The 25175-nt window shown below is 68.2% G+C and overlaps 2 protein-coding genes across 4 annotated transcripts; both read left to right on the top strand.

Annotated features, from left to right (window-relative positions):
- The first annotated feature begins 430 nt into the window (after window positions 1-430).
- Window positions 431-12808, top strand: CTDNEP1 (CTD nuclear envelope phosphatase 1). 3 transcript variants are annotated; one of them, XM_073326522.2, is made up of 8 exons: window positions 432-813; window positions 6838-6904; window positions 7350-7468; window positions 7826-7897; window positions 10446-10549; window positions 11055-11166; window positions 11881-11965; window positions 12653-12741. In XM_073326522.2, the coding sequence occupies exons 1-7, from the start codon at window positions 712-714 to the stop codon at window positions 11962-11964; spliced, it is 660 nt and encodes a 219-aa protein (XP_073182623.1). In that variant the 5' UTR covers window positions 432-711; the 3' UTR covers window position 11965; window positions 12653-12741. The 3 variants fall into 3 exon arrangements, with proteins under 3 accessions (XP_073182624.1, XP_073182623.1, XP_073182621.1); XM_073326520.2 differs by having other exon boundaries at window positions 434-813; window positions 10446-10562; window positions 12653-12808; XM_073326523.2 differs by lacking the exon at window positions 11881-11965 and having other exon boundaries at window positions 431-813; window positions 10446-10562; window positions 12653-12764.
- A 3306-nt stretch (window positions 12809-16114) lies between these two features.
- On the top strand, window positions 16115-21977 carry GABARAP (GABA type A receptor-associated protein). Its single transcript, XM_073326525.2, is given in 6 exon segments — window positions 16115-16335; window positions 16337-16399; window positions 20569-20647; window positions 21094-21114; window positions 21117-21211; window positions 21472-21977. Coding segments are annotated over 6 exon segments (351 nt in total). The 5' UTR covers window positions 16115-16308; the 3' UTR covers window positions 21538-21977.
- The last annotated feature ends 3198 nt before the right edge of the window (window positions 21978-25175 follow it).

The raw sequence follows: 25175 nt of genomic DNA, 5'->3' as shown, positions 1-25175 counted from the left end.
CCTTTTTGCCATTCCCAACCGCCGTCTCTGGCCGCGCCCCCTTTCTCTGACCCCCCCACGGGCTACGCCCCTTTCTGATGGTCCTGCCCCCTGGCCCCACCCACTTGTCCACCCCCTCCAAGCCCTGCCCCTTTTTTGCGCCAGTTCCCAACCGCTCTCGCTGGCCCCGCCCCCTTCCCTCCGGCCCCGCCCCCTGTGTCCTCCCGGCCGGAGGGCCCCAGCCGTTGGTCTCCCTTTCAGCCCCGCCCCCTTTCCCCTGCCACCTCCCACTCGTCTCGCCCCCCTCGCGCCGCCCAGTGTGGCGCATGCGCGCGCCGCTTCCGCTCGAGACCCCGCCCTCCTCTTTCCGCGCGGGCCGGGCCTTATTTGGCGCGCGCGGGGGCGCGCGCGCGCGGCCCCCAACCTCCCGCTTCCGTCCTCGCGCGCGACCCCTCACCCGGAAGTGGTTCGACCGGAAACGAATCCGCCGCCGGCGGACCGACTCAAGGGGGCGGGGGGGCCCGACAGCGGCGGCCGCTGAGCCCGACGGGAGCCAGGCGCGAGACCGACCCCCCCCCCCCCCGCCGCGACCCCCCCCGCCTCCTCTCCCCGCGCTCTGCCCCTCCCCCCTCGCCCCGCCGCCGCCGGCTCGCGGCCCCGTGGCCCGGCCCGGGCGCGAAGCTGGCGGAGCTGGGCCGGGCGGGGGGCGGCGGGGCCGGGGCCGGGGCCGGGATGATGCGGACTCAGTGTCTGCTCGGCCTGCGGACCTTCGTGGCCTTCGCCACCAAGCTCTGGAGCTTCCTCCTCTACCTGCTGCGGCGCCAGGTCCGCACCGTGAGTGCCGGCCGGGGGGGGCCCGGGGGGGGCCGGGGGGGCCGCGGAGCGACGGGACCTGGGCCGGGGGGGGGCCCGGGGGGGCCGCGGAGCAACGGGACCTGGGCCGGGGGGGGCCGGGGGGGCCGCGGAGCGACGGGACCTGGGCCGGGGGGGGGCCCGGGGGGGCCGCGGAGCAACGGGACCTGGGCCGGGGGGGGGCCGGGGGGGCCGCGGAGCGACGGGACCTGGGCCGGGGGGGGCCGGGGGGGCCGCGGAGCGACGGGACCTGGGCCGGGGGGGGGCCCGGGGGGGCCGCGGAGCAACGGGACCTGGGCCGGGGGGGGCCGGGGGGGCCGCGGAGCGACGGGACCTGGGCCGGGGGGGGACCCGGGGGGGGGCCGCGGAGCGACGGGACCTGGGCCGGGGGGGGACCCGGGGGGGGGCCGCGGAGCGACGGGACCTGGGCCGGGGGGGGGCCGCGGAGCGACGGGACCTGGGCCGGGGGGGGGCCGCGGAGCGACGGGACCTGGGCCGGGGGGGGCCGCGGAGCAACGGGACCTGGGCCGGGGGGCAACTCGGGAGCGAGGCTTGGGGGGTTGTACCGGGGCCTGGGGGGCAGCGGAGTAGCGGGACCTGGGGTGGGGGGCAGAGCTGGGGGGGATCCGGGGGGCAACTCGGGAGTGAGGCTGGGGGGAGGCCTGGGGGGGCAACAGGGTAGCAGGGTTGGGGTTGGACTTGGCGGCCTGGGGGGCAACTCGGGAGCGAGGCTGGGGGGGTTGTACCGGGGCCTGGGGGGCAGCAGAGTAACGGGACCTGGGGTGGGGGGCAGGGCTGGGGGGGGGGACAGGGATGGGGCCTGGGGTTGGACTTGGCTGGGGGGGAATCTGGGGAGCGGGACGTGAGGGGGGGGAGCATGACTGGAGGAGGGGACCTGGGGGGCAACCGGGAAGCGGGGCCTGGGGGGCCGACAGGGTAGCGGGGCTGGGGTTGGACCCGCTGAGCGGGGCCTGGGGGACGACGACCCAGGGGGAACTGGGGAGTGGGGCTGCAGGGGGGAATCCAGGGGGCAACTAGGGAGCGAGGCATGGTGGGGTGGGGGTGGGGTGCGGAGACCTGGGGGACAACTGGGGAGCGGGACCCGGCCCCGGGGGGCACCTGGGGAACTGGGTTGAGGGAGCTGGAGGGAGGAACTGGAGAGCTGGCGTTGGGGGATCTTGGGGCCTGTTGGGGCTATCCAGGGAGACTGGGAAGGTAACTAGGGGGCTGGCTAGCGTGATCTGGGGGGATTAGGAGGGCACCTGGGGCTGATTGCGGGAGGTTCGCGGGGGGGCTGGGATGCAGGGAGAGCCGGGAAGACCGTGGTTGGGTTGTCTGGGGGGACAATTGGGGGTCCGGTGGGGGGGAGCTTTGGTAGAGTGGTAAGGGGCAATTGGGGGTGACTTGGGGGGATGGTGTGTGTGAGGGGCTGGGGAGGATCTGGGAAGACAATTGGGAGGCTGACTGGGGGGGGGGTCCAGGGAGACGCTGGGGGGGATTGCGGGACAGCTGGGGAGCTGGCATGGGGGTATCTGGGGGGTCATCTGGGGCAATGGAACAGGGACTCGGGGGAGGTAAAAAAGCACCCAAGGGCAGGGGCAAAGGGTATTTAAGAGGTAGCGAAGGTACAGGGGGATCTGGGGGGCTGGCATCCCGGTGGAGGTAGGAGGGGAGATAGACAAGAGGGTTCTGGGGGCGACTGGCCCCCTGGAGCAGTCTTGGGGGGTGCCTGGGGTTCGGGGCCCATGGAGACTTGAAGGCATTTAAGTGGGGGAGGTATCTGAGGGGGTTGGGGCTGTGGGGTAGGATGCTGAACCCCTGGAACTGGGATGGGGAGAGCAGCTGGGGCACAAAGGACTGGGGCGTCATTATGCTGGCTCTGAGTGTCTTTGGCTGCTTGGGAGTGTGTGTGTGTGTCCGGGGGGGCGAGGGGGGTGCTAAGTTACTTGCTGCCCCAATGTTATTTGCTGCTCCACATCTATTCTGGAAAGTGGCGTTTAATCCTCCCCTCCCTGCCAGCGGCTGCTTGGAGCCCATCAAGGGGGCCTGGCGAGTTCACAGGCAGGTGACATCCGGGTCTTTGATTGGCGCAAAGATCCAAAAGCCCATAAAGCCGGTAGGAAACCCGCCGGTGGCTTTTTGGTGTGTTGACCCCCAAGCCCCTCGCTTCTGGGCTCAGGGGGAAGGAAACTGACCGTGAAATGTACGTGTAACTTCCCTGCCTCAGAGTGCAGTGAAAGCCTCATCTCGCAACCCCCTGGGAGGTAGATCAGGATCATCCCACTTTGTCAGACGGGGAAACCGAGTCACAGAGCGGGAAGGGACTTGAGGCCGCATGGACTTGGCAGGCCATCAGGACTAGAATCCTGCTCTAATCCATTAGCCCTTGCTCCCCTCCCAGGGCTGGAGGGAGAACCCAGGAGTCCTGGCTCCCAGACCCCCCTGCTCTAACCACTAGCCCCTCTATCCATGTAGTTAAATGCATGGAAATGAAGTTTACCAACCCCCTCCCCCCATCTCTGTCAAATTCTGCCAGGTTTAAAGGGGCAAGACATTTACTCTGGGCATTCGGCTGCTCTCTGTGTTGAGTCACGTTCACCCTCGCCTTCGAAGCCCCAGGTGGAAGATCCCGGGGGGATCAGAGCATCCCCTTATAATCCGGGAAAGAAACCTTTGAAAGGAGGATCTGGACTCCGGGGTGTCTGGATCCAGCTCATTTGCCTCCCTCTGTGATCTTGGGAAAATGGCTTTGCCATGCCTCAGTTTCCCCATCTTGAAACTTGTCAGACTGGAAATTCCTTGGGCAGGGACTGGTGGGGGGCCCCCATTTCGGGTGGGGGAAGCTCTGTGCGGCATCTGGTATGGTGGGGGACCCCCGATCTCGGGCAGGGGGAGCTCTGTGTGGCACCTGGAATACCGGAGGAGCCCCCCGATCTTGATCAGGGTGAGCTAGGGCCCTGATCTCAGTCCATGGTGGTGGAAATTGTTTTGTTTTTTTTTTAAAGCTGTGCAGCATTTGGTGCAATGGTGGGGTGACCCCAATCTCAGTTTGGGGGGAGCCTTTAGGCAGATGGCGCCCCTTAACTCCAGTGCCAGGGTGACGTTGACGCGGACCAGGAACTTAATTCCAGCAGGGCCGCGGCTTCAGTCCCACTTTACGCTGGTGTCTGGTGCCCGAAGTCTGGAGCTCCCACCCCCCCATCTGAGACACGGGCCTGGGTAGAAACCTGACCCAGAGATCCACAACTCCAGGTATTGGTGGGGTGTATGTGGAAGGGTGGCTCAGTGGTTAGTGTTTTGGCCTAGGACCAACGAGGCTGAAGTTTAAGCCTTTGGGGAAACCGAGGCCGAGAGAGTGAGCCTGTAAAATAGGCGACCTACCTTAGATTGGGAGGCCCTCAGATACCAGGGTGATGGGCTCCGGTCAGTTTGTTGTGGATTTTGGGACAGCGGAATATAGTGTGTTTCGGCCGTAGATTTCAAGACGCTTTCCAAAGGTGGGCGGGATTGTTAGAGATGGGGAAACTGAGGCACAGAAGGGGGACATGCCCCAGGTCACCCAGCGTGCTGAGGACAGAACCCAGGCGTCCTGCCCCCCCTCGGCCATGCTGTCTCTTAGCCTAGTTGTGCCGCGTTGCTTGCGTGCTGTCCGCAGCGTTACGGAGGTGAGAGTGTGTCTGTGTTCCTCTGCCGACTGCGGGTGCAGCGCCCGGCTCAATGGGACCCTGAGCTTTTCCTGGGGGTGGGGAATGGGGTGGGGGGGCTTTCTCCTCCAGGGGGTACTGGCTCTGACACGGCCCACGCAGCCTGTCAAAGTCACTGCCCCATAGACCTCGGGGCTAAACTCCCGTGTCCCTCTGGCCTTTGCCACGGGCCACTGGGTGGCTCTGTGTTTCCAGCTTTGGGCTGCTGGGACCCAGGCATCCTGGCACCGTCTGGGGTGTGTGTGATGGGATGGGGTCCTGGTGCCATGGGGGGTGGAGTGAGGTAAGGGGACCCAGGCGTCCGGGCTCCATCCCCGGGACGGGGAGTTGGGACCCCGGCGTCCAGGCTCCGTCCCAGGGAGGCATACCTAACGCTTGCTCTGCGTTTGTCTTCTGTCTTGGAACATCTGCTAGTGGGAGGGTTAATATGCTTAAAACACTGCCCGGTGCCAACCCCAGATGCCTCCTCTGGGCAGGTGATGGGCAGGCCGGGGCCCGTGCTGTGTGCCCGGGCCTGGCTGCTGACTGGGGGCTGGTCTTAGTCCTGATTTTAACCTCGGGGGGCCCTGTCACTCCTGGGGCTGGCTTGGCTGGGAGCGGGGTGAGAGCCCGATTGCTGTGCTCCCCCGAGCTGCTAACCCCGCCGCCAGCCCTCCAGCATCTTCCCATGATTCCCCTGGCACACCTAGGACAGCTGAGCTCTCCCACAATGCACTGGGCTGGTCAAGCGCCTTGGTGCAGAGCATCCTGGGAATCCTAGCGCCCGCGCGGATGCGGTACCTTGTGCCGGATCACACAGCGTGGACTCTCCCGTTGTGCCGGGGCACTGCACGGATGCCGATCGATCGGGGGACCCCACTGGGCTGCGTGCGATGGAGGGGACCCCTATCTTTACCTAGAGGGTAAAGGCCCCTGAGCTAGCCAGTCCTTGCCCCGGGGCCGGATGGGAGCCCCGTTCCTTGGCCAGCCCATAACCAAATCTCCACTGCTGCTCCTGCAGGGGGGTGGGTCGGAAGCAGCCGCTGGCTGGCCCCCGGGCCCTGTGATTTCCAACTGCCCTGTGGCCGGACTGAGACGGGGGCCGCGTAAGCTGTTCTCTGCGGGCTGGGATTGCGCTTTCCCCGCTCAGCGGGGCAGGGGGGCTGGGGTCCTTTGGACCCCACCTGTTTCCCCTGCTCCGAGGGTTCCTGAGCTGCCGCCTCTCCCCGTGGTCTCAGGCCTCGCCAGATCCAATGCCAGGCAGCCCGTGGATCGGATCAGCCGGGGTGAACCAGCTGGGAAAGCTAATTCTGGGAGGAGGCCCTCGCAGCTGGCCCTGGAGTCACGTCCTGCTGCCCCCGGGGCCAGCGCCAGCCACTGGCCAAGCGGCGCATGACCCGTGGGGCGCGGGATCCGTGCCCTTGCCAAGGGACGACAGGTGCCGGGGGCTGTGACCGGGGCGCAGTTTGAGTTGGGGAAGCAGGTGGGTGGTTAAAATAGAGACTGGGAGGTGTGAAGGGAGCAGGGGTGAGCCCATGGCAGATCTAATCCAGGCTTCTCCAGTGCAGGCAGGTGCTGTGACATGTCATAGGGCAGGGCGGACGGGGGCCCAAAAGGCACGACAGAGGGAGGGGAGGGGAGGGGGGGTCTGGTGGGTTAGAGCAGGGTGGGCCAGGAACCCGGACTCCTGGGTTCTGTTCCCCCCTCTGTCAAAAAGGGGAGCCATGTTTTTTACCAGCATGAGTCCGGACTCCTGGGTTCCATCCAGATTCATTCCTGTCTTGTTAATTCCCCTGTTGTGTCTATGCTCCTGACCTGCTCTAAACACCTGAGATGGAACCCACTCCCCTCCCAGAGCTGGGGAGAGAACCCAGGAGTCCTGGCTCCTAGCCACCCCTGCTCTAACCCTCCAGACACCCCTCCCCTCCCAGAGCTGGGGAGAGAACCCAGGAGTCCTGGCTCCTAGCCACCCCTGCTCTAACCCACCAGACACCACTCCCCTCCCAGAGCTGGGGAGAGAACGCAGGCATCCTGGCTCCCAGCCCCGCAGCTCTGACCCACCAGATGGGGATGGGGGGGGCACAGAGCATGTGGAATGAATGGAGGAGTGGGGAGAAATGGGGGGAGGTTGGAGGGACAAGGGGGGAGTCCCTCAAGTAGAAGGGGGTGTCAACACATGGAGCTTGTGGGAGGCCCCCGGACATGGGTTGTTACAGAGGCATGCCCGTGTGTGGCGGGGGACTGGGATGATCTGGGGGCAGGGGGGTTAGCAGCCGGGCTCTCCTCCCGGCTATGACAGCCCGTCCCGCTCTCCTCGCGGCAGGTGATCCAGTACCAGACGGTGCGCTATGATGTGCTCCCTCTCTCCCCGGCTGCACGGAACCGGCTTAGTAAGTGGCCCCGCCCCTCAGCTCCCAGCCCCCACTGCCTTCCCAGAGCTGGGGAGAGAACCCAGGCATCCGAGGTCCCAGCCCCCCCTTCTCTAACCCACCAGACCCCACTCCCTTGCCAGAGCTGGGGAGAGAACCCAGGCGTCTTGGCTTCTAGCTCCCCCTTCTCTAACCCACCAGACCCCGCTCCCCTCCCAGAGCTGGGGAGCAGGAGGGCCTCCCCAGATTTTCTGGGTTAAGAGGGGGTGTCTCCCCAGGAGTGGCAAAGGGGTGGGGCTGCATCTAAACCTTACAGCAGATTGGTCCAACGGGGTCCCTGCCATGGGGCAGCATGCGGTGGGGGGTGTGGTGAGAGGGACTGGATGCCTGTTTCTCAGGGCTGATGTTGATTGGGGGGGGGGAGGGTTTTGCAGGCCACATCTGACAGCTCCCTCTCCCCACCCAGACCAGGTGAAGCGGAAGGTCCTGGTGCTCGACCTGGACGAGACGTTGATCCACTCGCACCACGATGGGGTGATGCGACCCACGGTGCGGCCCGGGACCCCTCCCGACTTCATCCTCAAGGTGAGCCGGTGGCCAGGCGCCGAGGAGTGAACTCTGGCTGGCGGGACGGGGGAGATCTGGGGGTGTGTGAGAGGGGGGAGATCAGGGGGAGATTGCCTCTGTGTTGGTGTGGGGGGGGTTCTGTCCTCCTGCACGCGTGCAACGCCCAGGTAAATTTATGTAGGTCCTACACCCATGCCCCCGCCTCGGCCACATCCTTCACTCCAGACACAATGGGAACTGCCTTTCTGTGGGGACTATATGCCACAAGTCAAAGCTATCTAGGGCCTTTCCCCTCTAGGGGGCGCCGGCTGCAGGCTCAGGGGAGCGATGGGGAATGGGGGACCCTGCTTTACCTGTCTCCTCTCCGGTCTCCAGGTTGTGATAGACAAACATCCCGTCCGCTTTTTTGTACATAAGAGGCCGCACGTGGATTTTTTCCTAGAAGTGGTAAGTGGCCCCCCCGCCGTGTTCTGCTTTCTTCCGGGGTGGGGTCCTGTTTTCAGACCCACGTCAGCGCGGATCATGCCCCCCCTCTTCCCCACCCACCACGCTATTCTCCACAACCCCCACAATGAAATTTGGCTGGCACAACAGCCGGCTGTAGAGGCCCGACTAGGTTCCCGGCTCTGCCGCTGACTCCCCTGCCCAACCCACTTGACTACAGAACCGGGGAGAGACCCCAGAATTCCTGACTCCCAGACCCCGCTGCTGTAACCCACTCAACCCCAGATCCAGGGAGAGAACCCAGGCATCCTGGCTCCCAGCCCCTCCTGCTATAACCCACCAGACACCATTCCCCTCCCAGAGACAGGGAGAGAGCCCAGGAGTCCTGGGTTCCAGCCAAACTTTTGGCTCTGTTAATAGTGGATAGTTCTCTGTGAACTTCCACTCAGCGTGCAGTGACCGTGAATTTAGGAGCCGATAGCGAAGGGATAGAAACGAAGCCAGGAGAGAATCGCTCCAGTTGCCCTGGTCTCTACGCTCCCCCTGAAGCTCTGGGACAGGGTCGCTGTCAGCAACAGGATACAGGTCTAGACGGACCGTTAGTTTGATGCATTAGGGCAGCTTCTACGTTTTCAAACGCACTCTGCCTCAGTTTCCCCTCTGCAGCAAAAGTGCCCTTGTGCTCAAGTCACTCTGACAGAGAGGGAGTTCGTTGTGATTGGAGCCAGGCGGACAGGCCCCCTGCCCCCAGGGCAGTCAATTCTCCAGCCCCTGCCTTGCACCCCAGAGAGATGCCTCTTGTACTGTCCACCTCATTACGTTGTTCGTCATATTGTCTCTCTATAAATCATGGGACGCTCACATCTTGAATACTGCCTGCAGATGCGGCCGCCCCACTTCCAAAAAGATCTATCGGGATTGGAAAAGGTTCAGAAAAGGGCAACAAAAATGATTAGGGTGTGAGGAGAGGTTAATAAGACTGGGACTTCTCAGCTTGGAAAAGAGACGGCTAAGGAGGGATATGAGAGAGGTCTATCAAATGATGACGGGTGCGGAGAAAGTAAATAAGGAAGTGTTATTTATTCCTCATAACACAAGTACTAGGGGTCACCCAATGAAATAAACAGGCAGCAGGTTGAAAACGAACAAAAGGAAGTATTTCTTCGCACAATGCACTGTCAACCTGTGGAACTGCTCGCCACTGGGTGTTGTGAAGGCCAAGACGAGAAGAGGGTTTAAAAAAAAGAACTAGATACATTCCTGGAGGACAGGTCCATCAGTGGCTATTCGCCAGGATGGGCAGGGACGGGGTCCCTGGTCTCTGCCAGAAGCTGGGAATGGGGGCCAGGGGATGGATCACTTGATGATTCCCTGTTCTGTTCCTTCCCTCTGGGGCACCCGGCATTGGCCGCTGTCGGATGACGGGATACTGGGCTCGATGGACCTTTGGTCTGGCCATTGAAATGTCACTTCCGTGGAAGAGAAAACAGCCACACAGGTTTATTAGCTGGAGAGAGGTCGATTGTTTTTCAGCAATAAAGGCATAAAAGGTGGGCGTTGGTTACAAAGTTAAACACGCATTCGAAACCCGAAACATCACCAAGGCTCAGGAAGATTTCAAGGAAACAGCTTTTCTCACCTCCCCAGCCATTGCAGGTCTTAGCAGAGAGCGACGAACCCCCCAGTGACAAACTGCCCATTAACCGCACACCTCGTTTGGAACCGGAAGTAGGCAATCGGCCAGCAGCAGAGGCGAGGGGGGGAAAAAAAAGGCAAATACATCATGAAGTTTCCAAGCTGTATTAAGTCACCGTTCAGCTGTAAGCTTTTGAAATGCTTTGTCCAGCGGTACGAAGGTTTCAGAGTTACAAACGACCGTCCTTCCCGAGGGATTCGTAACTCTTGAGGCTCTGCCGTAGCTAATACCTGTCCAACAGCTGTGGGTCAGTCCTCTCCTGACAGGGGGTTTCCCGGACTCGCAGTGTGTTTCAGTAACAGACCTGCAGTAAAATCTCATCGCTCCTTAGGCTGCGTTGATGCGCATGGTTTAACGGGACGGTGATAGTCAGCAGATTATGGCTTTTCAAAGGACACCTCGCTGTCGCTGGGTGTTGGGCGGGGGGACGCGTGCGGAGGTAGAGGGGTCCTTCCCCGAAGAGATCCGTCTAGACCAAGCGTGGGAGAGGAAACTGAGGCACAGAGGGGAAGGGACTTGCCCAAGCAGGCCGGTGGCAGAGCCAAAGGATGAAACCCAGGAGTCCTGGCTCCCAGCCCCACCCCCCCCAACCATCAGATCCCACTGCCTTCCCAGAGCCGGGGAGAGAACCCAGGAGTCCAGGCTCCCAGCCCCCCCCGGCTCTAACCACTAGACCCCACTGCCCTCCCTAGAACTGGACCTCCATGACCATACATGCGTGCTCAAGGACACTGCCATTCGCTCTGCTCTCTCGGGGGCCCATGGGGGTCACTAGCTGGCAGTCCCCCCCCGGCAGGAGGCGGAGGTCTCCGTCCCGCCCTGATTTCCTCTCCCTCCCTTCCCCCCCACGCCCAGGTGAGCCAGTGGTACGAGTTGGTGGTGTTCACGGCCAGCATGGAGATCTACGGCTCCGCGGTGGCGGACAAGCTGGACAACAACAGGAGTATCCTCAAGAGAAGGTATTACCGGCAGGTGAGTGGGGGGCGGGGCGTGGGGCAGGGGGGGAGTAGGATGGGGAAGGAGGGGAGAGGCTTGGGGGCAGTGGGGGGCGGGGCTTTGGAGAGCAGAGTCGGGGAGGGGCTTAGAGAAAGCAGGGTTGGGGAGCTGAGGGGGGTCAGGGTGGAGGGGCTGGGAGAGAGGTGGGCTGGGGGCGGAGCTTAGAGGGGGCTGGGGGCGGGGCTTTGGACAGAAGAGCTGGTGGGTGATGGACCAGGAGCTCAAGAGAAGGGGGCGGGGCTTCAGTGTGGGGGGGCAGAGCAGCCAATTGCATGCTGGGTGGCAGCTGGGGTGCCCCTGCGTTCCCTCCCCCCCCAAATGCTGGGGGCTCACCGGCTGGGTGGGGTGCTCCCCCTCTCTGAGCACGGCCCCAGGGGCCTGGCTACAGGGTGGGAGGCGTGTAGGGCATTGGGGGGCACCCCAGGGCTTTGCAGCTACTCACCCCCCCCCTTGCCTGCCCCCCTCCAGCACTGCACTTTGGAGCTGGGCAGCTACATTAAGGACCTGGCGGTGGTGCACAGCGACCTGTCGAGTGTCGTCATCCTGGACAACTCGCCGGGTGCCTACCGGAGCCATCCAGGTACGAGCCAGACCCCCCCCGCCGCCCCCGGGGCCGGGAGAGAACCCAGGAGTCCTGGCTTCCACCCCCCGCGCTAATAACCAGCCCCCCACTCCCTGCCCAGGACCAGGAGACAACCCAGGAGTCCTGGCTTCCACCCCCCGCGCTAATAACCAGCCCCCCACTCCCTGCCCAGGACCAGGAGACAACCCAGGAGTCCTGGCTCCCGGCCCCCACTCCCCCCCGCCTGGGGCCGGGAGAGAACCCAGGAGTCCTGCCTCCCGGCCCCCACTCCTCCCCCGCCCGGGGCCGCGAGACAACCCAGGAGTCCTGCCTCCTGGCCCCCGCGGGAACCACTAACCCCCACTCGCTGCCTGCGGCCGGGAGAGAACCCAGGCGTCCTGGCTCCCAGCCCTCCCTGCTCTAACCCAGCAGCCCCCCACCCACGCCTCTCCAAGAGGGGTGTTGCCCCTCTCCCGATTGCGGGAGGGTCTCTCCTCCCCACCCCCGTCCCATGTCCTGACTGAGGGGAAGTGGCTCCCCCCAAATGGACCATGATCCACAGAGCCCCCTCCGGGGTTGTGCTGGGACCCGGGGAGGGGGTGGGGGGGCTGCATGTGGGTGTGTGGTACTGACCTGGACTCTGGGGGGGCGCGGGGGGGAACGTACACCTCCCCTTCTGCAGTTGGCCGGCACCGCCCCTTTAAGAGGTGTCCGTCTGTCCCTGTCTCCTAGACAACGCCATCCCCATCAAGTCGTGGTTCAGCGACCCCAGCGACACCGCCCTGCTCAACCTGCTGCCCATGCTGGATGCCTTGAGGTACCCGCCGCCGGGGGGCCAGGACGCCTGGGTTCTCGCCCCACCGCCACGAGGGGGGTGGGGGCTGGTGGGTTAGAGCAGGGGGGACTGGGAGCCAGAACTCCTGGGTTCTCTCCCTGGCTCTGGAGGGTAGCGGGAGCTAGGGGTTAGAGCAGAGGGGGGGTGCTGGGAGCCAGGACGCCTGGGTCCCCGCCCTGGCTCTGCTTAACAGCCTGCACTGCTCTGCGTTGGGTGCCATCGGTGACCATGCCAAAGGCCTGAGATCCAAGCGGTCGCAGGCTGACCCGTATCCATAGCCCCCCGACCTGCGCTGCAGAGCCCAGGCTGGATGAGCAGGATGCTCCGGTGTCGGGCTGAGCCCCGAATCCCTGCCGGGCGCCCTCCTTCCTGGGGTGGCGTCTCCGCCTGCCTGGGTTACGACCCATTCGTAGCCCGACCCTCCAGGAACGTTTTTTTTCCAGCCCCATTAGGGTTTTGGCCTTCACAACATCCTGTGGCAAGGAGTTCCACAGGTGAATTATTAGGCCGAGATCCAGCGAGGGGATCCTTTGACACTCGACAACGGTCCCTGTGCTCTGTGCCTAGTCCCTAGGGGTGACTAGGTCAAAGGGGGCTGGTTAATTAGAGCAGGAGGGCTGGGATTCAGGACTCCTGGTTCTCTTCTAATGCTTCCTTTCCCCTCCTCAGGTTCACAGCAGACGTGCGGTCGGTGCTGAGCCGGAACCTCCATCAGCACCGCCTCTGGTGAAGTCAGCACCTCCTTTCTTCGGGCGTGGGCCCCTGACCTCCGCTGTATCCCACCGCTGCCACCACTTCTCCCCTCCCCCGCGACATGGACTCCGCCCCCGGCTTTGTGGACTCTGGAGAAGAGCAGAGGCGGGGCGAGGGGTGTTTATAAAACACCGAACCCGCCCCCCCCATTCCCCACCGACAAACGACTCCCCCCCCACCTCCTGGGGACTGACTGGGCGGGCGGAGCTTACCTGGCAGCTGGACAAAGAAAGGGGGTGTGAAACTCTGTGCGCGCGGATGACGTGTCTCATCAGGCTGGGGGCTGGTTTTACAAGACCCCCCCGCCCCCTCGGCCTTGTACAAAGACCTCGTTTTTTTTTCTTTTCGTTTCCTTTTTCGTTCCGTTCTTCCTTCTCCTTCGTGCCCCCCCCCCCCCCCCCCCCGAACAGGAGGTAAGCAACCTGGAGCGCTTGATATATGCGGGGGGGGCTTGGGTCTCAGATCCGGACCCAAGGGACGACCCTTCGCTGGTTTCTCAGACTGGGGGGGGGGGGGGGGGGGGGGAGGAAAACCCAGGAGACAAATTATAGCCGCTAAGCAAGGCCAGAACCGGTGCTGTGTTCAGAGAGTTCTTACTGGGGGGGTTCACTGCCCCCCCCAGCCCGTTCCAGATGTTCAACAGCTGGAGTCTTGTGCAGGGAGAGGGAAGGATGCGGGCCCTGCCTCAGGGTGGGGGGGGGGGAGTGGGGGCTGGTGGGTTAGAGCAGGGGGGCTGGGAGCCTGGACTCCTGGGTTCTCTCCCTGGCTCTTGGAGGGGCGGTGCTGGGGAAGCTGCAGCCGGGGGGGGGGAGGGACTGCTAGGGGTCAGTGCCCAGTTGGTTCACAAGCGGCAGGCCTCTGTGCCTCAGTTTCCCCAGAGGCACAGAGCTCCTGTGCCCCCAGGCCCGGGTTGTCTGCGGTTCTCGCCAGGCGGGGCGCCGGGAGAGGGTTTGAGGGCCCCCTTCAGTGGGGGGCTTGTCGTGAGGGGTAAAGCGGGGTTCAAGGATCAGCTGAGGACACGGCTGCACCATCAGGCCCCCCCGCAGCAGGATGGAACCCAGGCGTCCTGGCTCCTAGCCTCCCATTCGGGGTGAGATGGGGGCACCGTCCCCCCGTTCTGGGCTGTGGGGTAACAGGGGACCTCTCACCTGCTGGAGATGGTGTAGCCTGAGCGGGCGGAAGGTCAATCCAGGCAGAGTGGGTGTTGTGGGGTGGGGGGCGCCCTTCCCTGGCAGGCAGGGGGGTGCTGGGGGGCTCAGCAGGGGCGCTCTCCCCTGGCAGGTGGGGCTGGCCCCTGGGGGGCAGGGCACGTTTCCATTTTTCATTTGAAGGGTAAAATATCCCCCCCCCCTCCCCCGAGGGAAGTGGCAAAATACCCCCGGTACTTTCCTGGGCCCAGGGGAACTCTGCGGTCGGAGCCAGGTTCTGGTTTCAGGCACTTCCTACCCTTCCCCGCCACCGCCAGCGTGCAGTGCATCATGGGAGCCTCCCTTGCAGGAGATGTGGGGGGCGGAACTGTTCCTTGAGGAGCTGCACCTGGGCGAGGGGCACCGGCTGCCCTGCCCCTCCCCCCCCCCAGAGGTGGCCGCATCTCAGTGCTGGGTGAGGGGTCCCCGGGTCCCCGGCCGCCCCGCCCAGAGGTGGCCGCATCTCATTGCTGGGCGAGGGGTCCCCGGGTCCCTGGCCGCCCCGCCCCAGAGGTGGCCGCATCTCAGTGCTGGGCGAGGGGTCCCCCGGTCACTGGCCGCCCCGCACCAGAGGTGGCCGCATCTCAGTGCTGGGCGAGGGGTCCCCGGGTCCCCGGCCGCCCCGCCCCAGAGGTGGCCGCATCTCAGCGCCGGGTGAGGGGTCCCCGGGTCACCGGCCGCCCCGCCCCTCCCCCAGAGGTGGGCGCATCTCAGTGCTGGGCGAGGGGGTCCCCGGTCCCCGGCCGCCCCGCCCCAGAGGTGGCCGCATCTCAGTGCTGGGCGAGGGGTCCCCGGGTCCCCGGCCGCCCCGCCCCAGAGGTGGCCGCATCTCAGTGCTGGGTGAGGGGTCCCCGGGTCCCGCCGCCCCGCCCCAGAGGTGGCCGCATCTCAGTGCTGGGCGAGGGGTCCCCGGGTCCCTGGCCGCCCCGCCCCAGAGGTGGCCGCATCTCAGTGCTGGGCGAGGGGTCCCCCGGTCACTGGCCGCCCCGCCCCAGAGGTGGCCGCATCTCAGTGCTGGGCGAGGGGTCCCCGGGTCCCCGGCCCGCCCCGCCCCAGAGGTTGGCCGCATCTCAGCGCCGGGTGAGGGGTCCCCGGGTCACCGGGCCGCCCCGCCCCTCCCCCAGAGTGTGGCCGCATCTCAGTGCTGGCGAGGGGTCCCCGGGTCCCCGGCCGCCCCGCCCCAGAGGTGGCCGCATCTCAGTGCTGGGCGAGGGGTCCCCCGGGTCCCCGGCCGCCCCGCCCCAGAGGTGGCCCGCATCTCAGTGCTGGGCGAGGGTCCCCCGGTCACTGGCCGCCCCGCCCCAGAGGTGGCCGCATCTCAGCGCTGGGCGAGGGGTCCCCGGGTCACCGGCCGCCCCGCCCCAGAGGTGGCCGCATCTCAGCGCCGGGCGAGGGGTCACTGGCCACCCTGTTCCTGGCTCCCAGCCCCACCCCCCCGCGCTCTGACCCACCAGCCCCCACTCCCCTCCCAGAGCTGGGTGGAGAACCCAGGCGTCCGGGCTCCCAGCCCCCCTCCCCCGCTCTGACGGCGATTGCGTCCTCTCCCCCCCCCCCCCCACGGCTGTTCCACTTCCCTCCCTTTGGTCTCTGGTGCCCGCAATGGTTTCACACCACCTCCCTGTACCCCCCCTTCTCGTTTGGTTTCTTCCACAATGTACCCCCCCCTTTGTCCCCCTTTCCATGGTTCCTCCTTCGGCTTGGTCTCCCCCCCCATTGGTCTGTTTCCCTCCCACGCCGTAGCCCTGCCGCACGTGACAGCGCCCTGTTTATCGGCCTCCTCCCGGCCGGATCTTCTTCCCGGAGGGCACGTGACCAGCCTCCTTCCGTGACGTCAGTCACATGATCGGGATTCACTCACCCTGCGCTTCCGCGGCATCCTTCCGCCGTCCTTTCTCTGGCTCTCCCTCCCCCGCCCCGGCCACCGCTAGGCCCCCTTCCGCCGCTGCCCACCGCCTGCGGGGCTCGGCGCTTCCCCCCCGGCTACGGGCCGCGCCTCCTGCCCTCCCGCCCGTCGCCGCACTACTTTGTTTTGGAGTCAAACTGCCACGCAAGTGGCGCCGTGTACGCCGCCTCGGCCTCTGTGAATCCCGCCTGGGCGTAGCGCGGCGCGGGGCGGCGGGGACGGAAGTCAGGCGGCGGCCGGACTTACGCCCTCTCCGTAGCCGGGGAGGAGGGGGCGGGGGGGAGCGTTACGCCAGGGGCGCAGCTGAGGCCGGGGAAGAAACGGACCCTTACGCTGCAGCGCAGGGAGCTGACGCAAAGGCGGGCGGCGCTTACGCCGGCGGCGCAGGGAGCTGAGGCGGAGCGGGCGGGCGGCGCTTACGCCGGCGGCGCAGGGCGGGCGGCGGTTACGCAGGCGGCGCAGGCGGCCCCGCAGTCCCGGCCATGAAGTTCCTGTACAAGGAGGAGCAGCCCCTTCGAGCGGCGCCGCTGCGAGGGCGAGAAGATCCGCAAGAAATACCCGGACCGCGTCCCGGTGAGCGCCCGGGGCCGCCCCCCCCCAGCCCCGGACCGGGCCGCCCCGCCCCCCGGACCCCCCCCCCCGCCGCCAGCGACCCCCCCCCGCTGCCCCCGGACCCCCCCCCCCCCGCCTCCTGCGGGACCCCCCCCCTGCGCCCCCGGACCCCCCCCCCCCCGCCTCCTACGGGACCCCCCCCCTGCGCCCCCGGACCCCCCCCCCCCGCCTCCTGCGGGACCCCCCCCCTGCGCCCCCGGACCCCCCCCCGCTCCTGCGGGACCCCCCCCCTGCGCCCCCGGACCCCCCCCGCCTCCTGCGGGACCCCCCCCCGACCCCCCCGCCTCCTGCGGGACCCCCCCCCTGCGTCCCCGGACCCCCCCCGCCTCCTGCGGGACCCCCCCCCCGCGCCCCCGGACCCCCCCGCCTCCTGCGGGACCCCCCCCCCTGCGTCCCCGGACCCCCCCGCCTCCTGCGGGACCCCCCCCCCTGCGCCCCCGGACCCCCCCCCGCCTCCTGCGGGACCCCCCCCCCTGCGCCCCCGGACCCCCCGCCTCCTGCGGGACCCCCCCCGCCTCCTGCGGGACCCCCCCCCCGCGCCCCCGGACCCCCCCCGCCTCCTGCGGGACCCCCCCCCCGCGCCCCCGGACCCCCCCCGCCTCCTGCGGGACCCCCCCCCCCCTGCGCCCCCGGACCCCCCCCCGCCTCCTGCGGGACCCCCCCCCCCTGCGCCCCCGGACCCCCCCCGCCTCCTGCGGACCCCCCCCCCGCGCCCCCGGACCCCCCCCGCCTCCTGCGGGACCCCCCCCCTGCGCCCCCGACCCCCCCCGCCTCCTGCGGGACCCCCCCCCTGCGCCCCCGGACCCCCCCCCGCCTCCTGCGGGACCCCCCCCCGCGCCCCGGACCCCCCCCCGCCTCCTGCGGGACCCCCCCCCCCTGCGCCCCCGGACCCCCCCCCGCCTCCTGCGGGACCCCCCCCCTGCGCCCCCGACCCCCCCCGCCTCCTGCGGGACCCCCCCCCCTGCGCCCCCGGCCCCCCCCGCCTCCTGCGGGACCCCCCCCCTGCGCCCCCGGACCCCCCCCCCGCCTCCTGCGGGACCCCCCCCCCGACACCAGACCGGGGGGGGCGGAGACCCCGCTACCAGCCCCCCCCCAGGCCCAGAACCGCCCCGCCCCCATCGGGCCCCCCCGGGGGAGAAATCCCTGCAGGCCCCAGGGCAGCCCCCCCCCAGCCCGCGTCCCTGCCTTCCCCCTGCCTTGCCTTGCCCTGCCGGGACCCGTCCCTGCCTTCCCCCGGCCTTGCCCTGCCGGGACCCGTCCCTCCTTCCCCCTGCCTTGCCTTGCCCTGCCGGGACCCGTCCCTGCCTTCCCCCTGCCTTGCCTTGCCCTGCCGGGACCCGTCCCTGCCTTCCCCTGCCTTGCCTTGCCCTGCCGGGACCCGTCCCTGCCTTCCCCCTGCCTTGCCTTGCCCTGCGGGACCCGTCCCTGCCTTCCCCCTGCCTTGCCTTGCCCTGCCGGGACCCGTCCCTGCCTTCCCCCTGCCTTGCCCTGCCGGGACCCGTCCCTGCCTTCCCCTGCCTTGCCTTGCCCTGCCGGGACCCGTCCCTGCCTTCCCCCTGCCTTGCCTTGCCCTGCCGGGACCCGTCCCTGCCTTCCCCCTGCCTTGCCTTGCCCTGCCGGGACCCGTCCCTGCCTTCCCCCTGCCTTGCTTTGCCCTGCCGGGACCCGTCCCTGCCTTCCCCCTGCCTTGCCCTGCCGGGACCCGTCCCTGCCTTCCCCCTGCCTTGCCCTGCCGGGACCCGTCCCTGCCTTCCCCTGCCTTGCCTGCCGGAACCCGTCCTGCCTTCCCCCTGCATTGCCTTGCCTTGCCCTGCCGGGACCCGTCCCTGCCTTGCCTTGCCTTGCCCTGCCGGGACCCGTCCCTGCCTTGCCTTGCCTTGCCTGCCGGGACCCGTCCCTTCCTTCCTCCTGCCTTGCCTTGCCTTGCCCTGCCGGGACCCGTCCCTGCCTTCCCCCGGCCTTGCCCTGCCTTGCCTTTCCGGGACCCATCCCTGCCTTCCCCCGGCCTTGCCCTGCCTTGCCTTTCCGGGACCCGTCCCTGCCTTCCCCGGCCTTGCCTGCCTTGCCTTTCCGGGACCCGTCCCTGCCTTTCCCCGGCCTTGCCCTGCCTTGCTTTCCGGGACCCGTCCCTGCCTTCCCCGGCCTTGCCCTGCCTTGCCTTTCCGGGACCCGTCCCTGCCTTCCCCTGCCTTGCCTTTCTGGGACCCGTCCCTGCCTTCCCCCTGCCTTGCCTTTCCGGGACCCGTCCCTGCCTTCCCCCGGCCTTGCCCTGCCTTGCCTTTCCGGGACCCGTCCCTGCCTTCCCCCGGCCTTGCTTTCCGGGACCCGTCCCTGCCTTCCCCTGCCTTGCCCTGCCCAGCCGGGACCCGTCCCTGCCTTCCCCCTGCCTTCCCCCTGCCTTGCCTTGCCCAGCCGGGACCCATCCCTGCCTCTCCCCCGGCCTTGCCTTGCTTGCCAGCCGGGACCCGTCCTGCCCTCCCCCGCATTGCCTTGCCTTGCCCAGCCGGGACCCGTCCCTGCCCTCCCCGGCCTTGCCTTGCCTTGCCCTGCCGGGACCCGTCCCTGCCTTCCCCCGGCCTTGCCTTGCCCTGCCGGGACCCTTCTCTGCCTTCCCCCGGCCTTGCCTTGCCTTGCCCTGCCGGGACCCTTCCCTGCCTTCCCCCGGCCTTGCCTTGCCTTGCCTTGCCCTGCCGGGACCCGTCCCTGCCTTCCCCCGGCCTTGCCTTGCCTTGCTCTGCCGGGACCCGTCCCTGCCGTCCCCCCGGCCTTGCCTTGCCTGGCCTTGCTGGGACCTGTCCTGTCCTGCCCTCCCCCTGCCCTCCCCTGCCGGGACCCGTCCCTGCCTTCCCCCTGCCTTGTCTTGCCCTCCCTGCCGGGACCTGTCCTGTCCTGCCCTCCCCCTGCCCTCCCCTGCCGGGACCCGTCCCTGCCTTCCCCCTGCCTTGCCTTGCCCTGCCGGGACCCGTCCCTGCCTTCCCCGGCCTTGCCTTGCCCTGCCGGGACCCTTCTCTGCCTTCCCCCGGCCTTGCCTTGCCTTGCCCTGCCGGGACCCTTCCCTGCCTTCCCCCGGCCTTGCCTTGCCTTGCCTTGCCCTGCCGGGACCCGTCCCTGCCTTCCCCGGCCTTGCCTTGCATTGCCCTGCCGGGACCCGTCCCTGCCTTCCCCCGGCCTTGCCTTGCCTTGCCCTGCCGGGACCCGTCCTGCCGTCCCCCGGCCTTGCCTTGCCTGGCCTTGCCGGGACCTGTCCTGTCCTGCCCTCCCCCTGCCCTCCCTGCCGGGACCCGTCCCTGCCTTCCCCCTGCCTTGTCTTGCCCTCCCCTGCCGGGAACCTGTCCTGTCCTGCCCTCCCCCTGCCCTCCCCTGCCGGGACCGTCCCTGCCTTCCCCCTGCCTTGCCTTGCCCTGCCGGGACCTGTCCCTGCTTTCCCCCGCCTTGCCTTGCCCTGCCGCGACCCGTCCTGCTTTCCCCCCCCGCCTTGCCTTGCCCTGCCGGGACCCGTCCCTGCTTTCCCCCCCGCCTTGCCTTGCCCTGCCGGGACCCGTCCCTGCTTTCCCCCCCGCCTTGCCTTGCCCTGCCGGGACCCGTCCCTGCTTTCCCCCCCGCCTTGCCTTGCCCTGCCGGGACCCGTCCCTTCCTTCCCCCTGCCTTGCCTTGGCCTGCCGGGACCCATCCCTGCCATCCCCCTGCCTGCCTGGATTTGTCCTGCCTTCCCCTTCCGGGGCCGGTCCTGCGTTCCCCTGCCCCGTGCCCCGCCGGGGCCGGTCCTGCGTTCCCCCTGCCCCGTGCCCCGCCGGGACCGGTCCTGCGTGCCCCGTGCCCCGCCGGGACCGGTCCTGCCTTCTCCCTGCCCTCCCCTGCCCTGCCGGGACCTGTCCTGCGCTCCCCCGTGCCCCCTGCCCTGCCCCTCCCTGCCAGGATGCCCATCCCCTTGGATATGAAGCTTGGTGGGGTTTGACCACTGTGTGTGTGTGTGTGTTTGGGGGGCGGTCGGGTTGTACTGCTAGGCACAGATCCATCCCAACCCCTCCCACCGCTACCTGGCTTGAGCTATTCCATCCTCCCCCACGCCCAGGCCCCCAAGTGCCTGAGGGGCTCCCAGCTGACCACGGCATCTCCTCCCTCCCCCGCAGGTGATTGTGGAGAAAGCCCCCAAAGCCCGGATAGGAGACCTGGACAAGAAGAAATACCTGGTCCCGTCAGACCTCACCGGTCAGTGCGGCCCCCCAGGGTGCGCCTTGCTGCTGGGGTGGGGGGGCAGATCCTTCCAGTGGCAGGGGAGGGGGCTTGTGACTGGTTAATGGGTGGGAGGGGGTTCTTGGGGGGCTGTCTCTGGGTACTGGGGCGAAATGAGGGAGCAGATAGAGGGGGAAGCCAAGGTGGTCTTTGTGGGGTTGGGAGGTGGGCAGATGAATGGGGGTGGATTTGGGATAGTCTCTTAAAGGGACAGCTGGGGGTTTCTGGGGGGCACGGAGGAGGGGTACTGGGTAGCCTCTCCCATGGCTGGAAATGGGGCTTGATAAACCAGGGTGCGCCCCATGGGGGGAATCCCCAACTCTAAACCCCCCACATACCGCTGTGGGGGGGGTGTCACAGAAGGGCCCTTGCAGGGGTGCCCCCATCCTGACCCCCCCCCCCCCCGCTTTCCCCTTTCCCAGTCGGACAGTTCTACTTCCTGATCCGAAGCGAATCCACCTAAGGGCTGAGGACGCCTTGTTCTTCTTCGTCAACAACGTCATCCCCCCGACCAGTGCCACCATGGGCCAGCTGTACCAGGTAGGGTGCCAGGGCGCTGGGGGCAGGGAGTGGGGCGGGGGCTCGGCAGGGGGCGCTCTCCCGTGGCCGGCGGGGCTGGCCCCAGGGCGGCGCTAGGGGGTGCTGTGGGGCAGGGCGGGGGGCTCAGCAGGGGGCGCTCTCCCCCGGCAGGCGGAGCTGGCCCCAGGGCGGTGCTAGGGGGCGCGGTGGGGCAGGGAGTGGGGCGGGGGGTGCTCTCCCTTGGTAACGACCCCCCTTTCTCTCTCCCCCCCCCGCCGCAGGAGCACCACGAGGAAGACTTCTTCCTCTACATCGCTTACAGCGACGAGAGCGTCTACGGCATGTGAGGCGCAGCGCTCCCCCCCGCCACCGGGGGCGCCCTCCTCCCCGAAGGGACCTGCACTTTCTCCTTTTGTTGGTTGATCTCTGTGATAAGAGCCTTCTCCTCCCCGGGGGGTGGGTGGGTGTGTGAGGATGGGGGGGTACTGTTCTCTGAACACCCCCCCGTGACCCCCCCATCTGCCTAATTAAATCCTCCCCATATAACCACCCTGCCCTGCTCTAGCCAAGGAAACCCAGGCAATCTCCCCCCCCCCCGTGATTTCCTGCCATGAAGGGTTTTTCCAACCCCCCTTGCACCCCCTGACCCCCCAAAATCGCTGGCTCCTCATGACACCCAGCAGGGCCCCGAGCTGCCACCAGAGGGCCCCGTCCGGCCGCGCTTGTAACATGCTGTGTGGCGGGGGGGGGAAGGGGGGGCATAATAAAATGAGAAGGAAAACCCTGAGCCTGGTGGGGTGTTATTTCTGCGGGTTGGGCGGGGGGGGGGGGGGAGGATGGCTACACTGTGGGGGAGTTGGGGGGTGGCCTGATGGCTGCTGTTCGGGAAGGGGGCAGGAAGAGATGCCCCCGTCCCTCAAAAGGGAGGAGGGGTTAGAGGGAAGAGGTTTTGGGGCTCCCTAAAGTGGGGGTGGGTATCCCTGCGAAGCAGGGGATGGGGGGAAATGGGATTAACTTGAGCTGGGGAGAGAACCCAGGAGTCCTGGCTCCCCAGCCCCCCCCCCCTGCTCTAACCACCAGCCCCCACTCCCCTCCCAGAGCCAGGCAGAGAACCCAGGAGTCCTGGCTCCCAGCCCCCCCCGCTCTAACCACCAGCCCCCACTCCCCTCCCAGAGCCAGGCAGAGAACCCAGAGTCCTGGCTCCCAGCCCCCCCCGCTCTAACCACCAGCCCCCACTCCCCTCCCAGAGCCAGGCAGAGAACCCAGGAGTCCTGGCTCCCAGCCCCCCCCGCTCTAACCACCAGCCCCCACTCCCCTCCCAGAGCCAGGCAGAGAACCCAGGAGTCCTGGCTCCCAGCCCCATACTCCGCTCCCAGAGCTGAGGAGAGAACCCAGGAGTCCTGTTCCTCCAACTCTTGAGGGAGGGGTTGGGCGGGACCTCCTCGGTGGTGACAGGTTGCCCCTGGCCAATCAGTGCCCCGCCTGGTCCGTGGGCGGGGTCAAACACCAACAGACGCTTTCCATCCGGGCCATGGCCCCGCAGGGACTACAGGTCCCAGCATCCTTCCGACCGGAAGTCCCGCTTCCCCCCGGAAGGAGAGTCGTCTCGCCGCCGCTCGGGGCTGGGACTCCATCTCCCGGCGTGCCCGGCCGGGGAGGAGGAGCGAGCGCGCAGTCGCGGCGCGGGGGCTGCTGGGAGTTGGAGTCCCCTGGCTGCCGCGTGCGGGCGGGGACAGCGAGGCCGCGGACTCCATCTCCCGGGGTGCAGCGCGGCGGCGCCGCCGCCGGGCGGGCGGGGGGAGCGAGGAGGGGAGCGGAGGGGGCGGCCGGGCGGGGTGGGGAGCGGAGTCGGGCGGCACCGGACGGAGGGAGAGAGCGGCCCGGGGTGCGAGCCCCGCGCGGGGCGGCGAGGCCATGGCGGAGCCCAGCCCGGAAGGTGCGCGGGGGGGACCAGCCGGGGGGCGAGGTGGGGGACTCCGGGAGCGGGCGCGCACCCGGGGGGGAAGTTGCGGGGGGCTCAGATGTGTGGGGGGGGAGAGATCAGAGCGGGGGGGGCGAGAGAGGGGGAGCTGGGGGGTATCGCAATGGGGGGGGACCGGCGAGGGAGAAATTGGGGGCACAGCGGGGGGGGAGAGACCGGAGCTGGGGGCACGGAGACGGAGAGCTGTGAGTGGGGGGAGACTGGCCCTGGGGAGGGGGGCCGGGGCAGGAGATCTGGGGGTCAGAGTTGGGGGGAGACCGAGCTTAAAGGGGGGGAGAAAGGAGAGCTGGGAAGGGGGCCGGGGGAGCGGGAGCTGGAGGAGAGCTGGGGGGGCACAGTCGGGGGGGGGCGGAGCTGGGAGGGCGGCAAGAGGCGAGGTGTGGGTGGGGGTGACTGGCCCTGGGGAGGGGGGCCGGGGCAGGAGATCTGGGGGGAGACCGGAGCTTGGGGGGGAGAAAGAGCGGGGAGGGGGGCCGGGGGAGCGGGAGCTGGAGGAGAGCTGGGGGGGGCACAGTCGGGGGGGAGCCCGGAGCTGGGAGGGCGGCAAGAGGCGGGGTGGGGGTGACTGGCCCTGGGGAGGGGGGCCGGGGGCAGGAGATCTGGGGGGCAGAGTTGGGGGGAGACCGGAGCTTGGCGGGGGGAGGAGAGCTGGGAGGAGATCTGGGGGGGCACAGTCGCGGAGGGAGCCCGGAGCTGGGAGGGCGGCAAGAGGCGAGCTGGGGGTGGGGGTGACTGGTCCTGGGGAGGCGGGGTTGGGGGGCTGGGGTGGGGGGCAAGGGGCACTGTAGGAGAGCCGGGGGAGGGGGAGCTGGAGGAGATCTGGAGGATTGGGGGGCACAGTGTGGAGGGGGAGACTGGCGCTGGGGAGGGGGGCCGGGAGCGGGAGAGCTGGAGGAGATCTGGGGGGTACAGTCGGGGGAGCCCGGAGCTAGGAGGGCGGCAAGAGGCGAGTTCGGGGTGGGGGTGACTGGCCCTGGGGAGCCGGGGTTGGGGGGCCGGGAGGAGGGAGGAGCTGAGGCGGTGTGGTGGGGTGACCAGCCCTGGGGAGGGGAGCAGAAAAGGGAGATTGGGGGTGCACAGCAGTGGAAGGGGGCAGGACCCTGGGGGGACTGGGGCTGAGGACAGGGTGGGGGCTCGAGGGAGCATGGCGCGGGGGGGGGAACGGGACTGGGGGGGCAGGATGTGGCAGGGAAGCGCTGGAAGTAGGAGCGAGGGGGGTGTGGGGGGGCAGGACCGCGGCACAGGGGGGGTGGGAGATTGGGGGGCTGTAGGGAGCTGCGTGTGGGGGAGGCTTGAAGGAGCAGGGGAGAAGGTGGGATTGGGGGGGCTGGGGGCCAGGTTATGGGGAGGGAGAACCTGGGGGGCTAGCAGGAGGAGAAGGGGGGTGCTTGAAACTGGGGGGGGCGGTTCTGGGAGGGCAGGAAGGGGAAGCCGGAGGAACCGGGTGAAGACGGGGGGGGGGGGGACACGAGAGGGAAACCATGGCGAAAACCTCGGCGGGGGGCGGGGGCTGGAGACTTAGGATGGGGGGGGGACCAGCTCGGGGGCGAGAGAGGGGGGAGCTGGTTAAGAGGCTGGGGGGGTAGGAGGTATGGGGTGCTGTCCAGAGGGGGGAGGCTGGGGGGGCAAGGGGTAGCTGGAGGGGGGGGGAGCCTGGGGCAGCCGGAGTGGGGGGTGTGGTGAATATTAACCGTGGAGCCCAGCCGGGGGGGGAAGGGGGGGGAGGGAGGTGGGGCTGGGGGGTGCTAGGGACCGGGGTGCGGGGTTTGGTTGCTGGCAGGGGGGAGGGGAGGAGTTGTCAGTGAGGGTGGGGCTGCTGGGGGGGAGGGGGAGGAGCTGGCAGTGGAAGGGGGTGGGGGGAGCTGGGAGGGTGCAGTGCCGGTGGAGGGGGGGAAGCGTCTCAGGGGAGCTGGAGGGGGAGGAGCCTGGGGAAGGCAGATGGGGGAGGGAGCCAGGCCACGCCCTGAGGTCCTGCCTGGGAGAGGGGACTCTGAGATAGCGCGT

The sequence above is a fragment of the Lepidochelys kempii genome, chromosome 28 (genome assembly GCF_965140285.1).
Source record: "Lepidochelys kempii isolate rLepKem1 chromosome 28, rLepKem1.hap1, whole genome shotgun sequence".
In the NCBI taxonomy this organism is placed as follows: domain Eukaryota; kingdom Metazoa; phylum Chordata; order Testudines; family Cheloniidae; genus Lepidochelys; species Lepidochelys kempii.
Note: the sequence above shows the minus strand (reverse complement) of the source record. Positions and strands in the feature narration are given on the sequence as shown.

What these genes read in the sequence shown, in the direction of transcription:
- CTDNEP1 (XM_073326520.2), top strand. Translation starts at nt 712, where the DNA reads ATGATGCGGACTCAGTGTCTGCTCGGCCTGCGGACCTTCGTGGCCTTC. An exon ending in CTCCCGACTTCATCCTCAAG is followed by an intron (nt 7,469 to 7,825) that starts GTGAGCCGGTGG and finishes TCCGGTCTCCAG; the next exon opens with GTTGTGATAGACAAACATCC. An exon ending in TGGATTTTTTCCTAGAAGTG is followed by an intron (nt 7,898 to 10,445) that starts GTAAGTGGCCCC and finishes CCCCACGCCCAG; the next exon opens with GTGAGCCAGTGGTACGAGTT.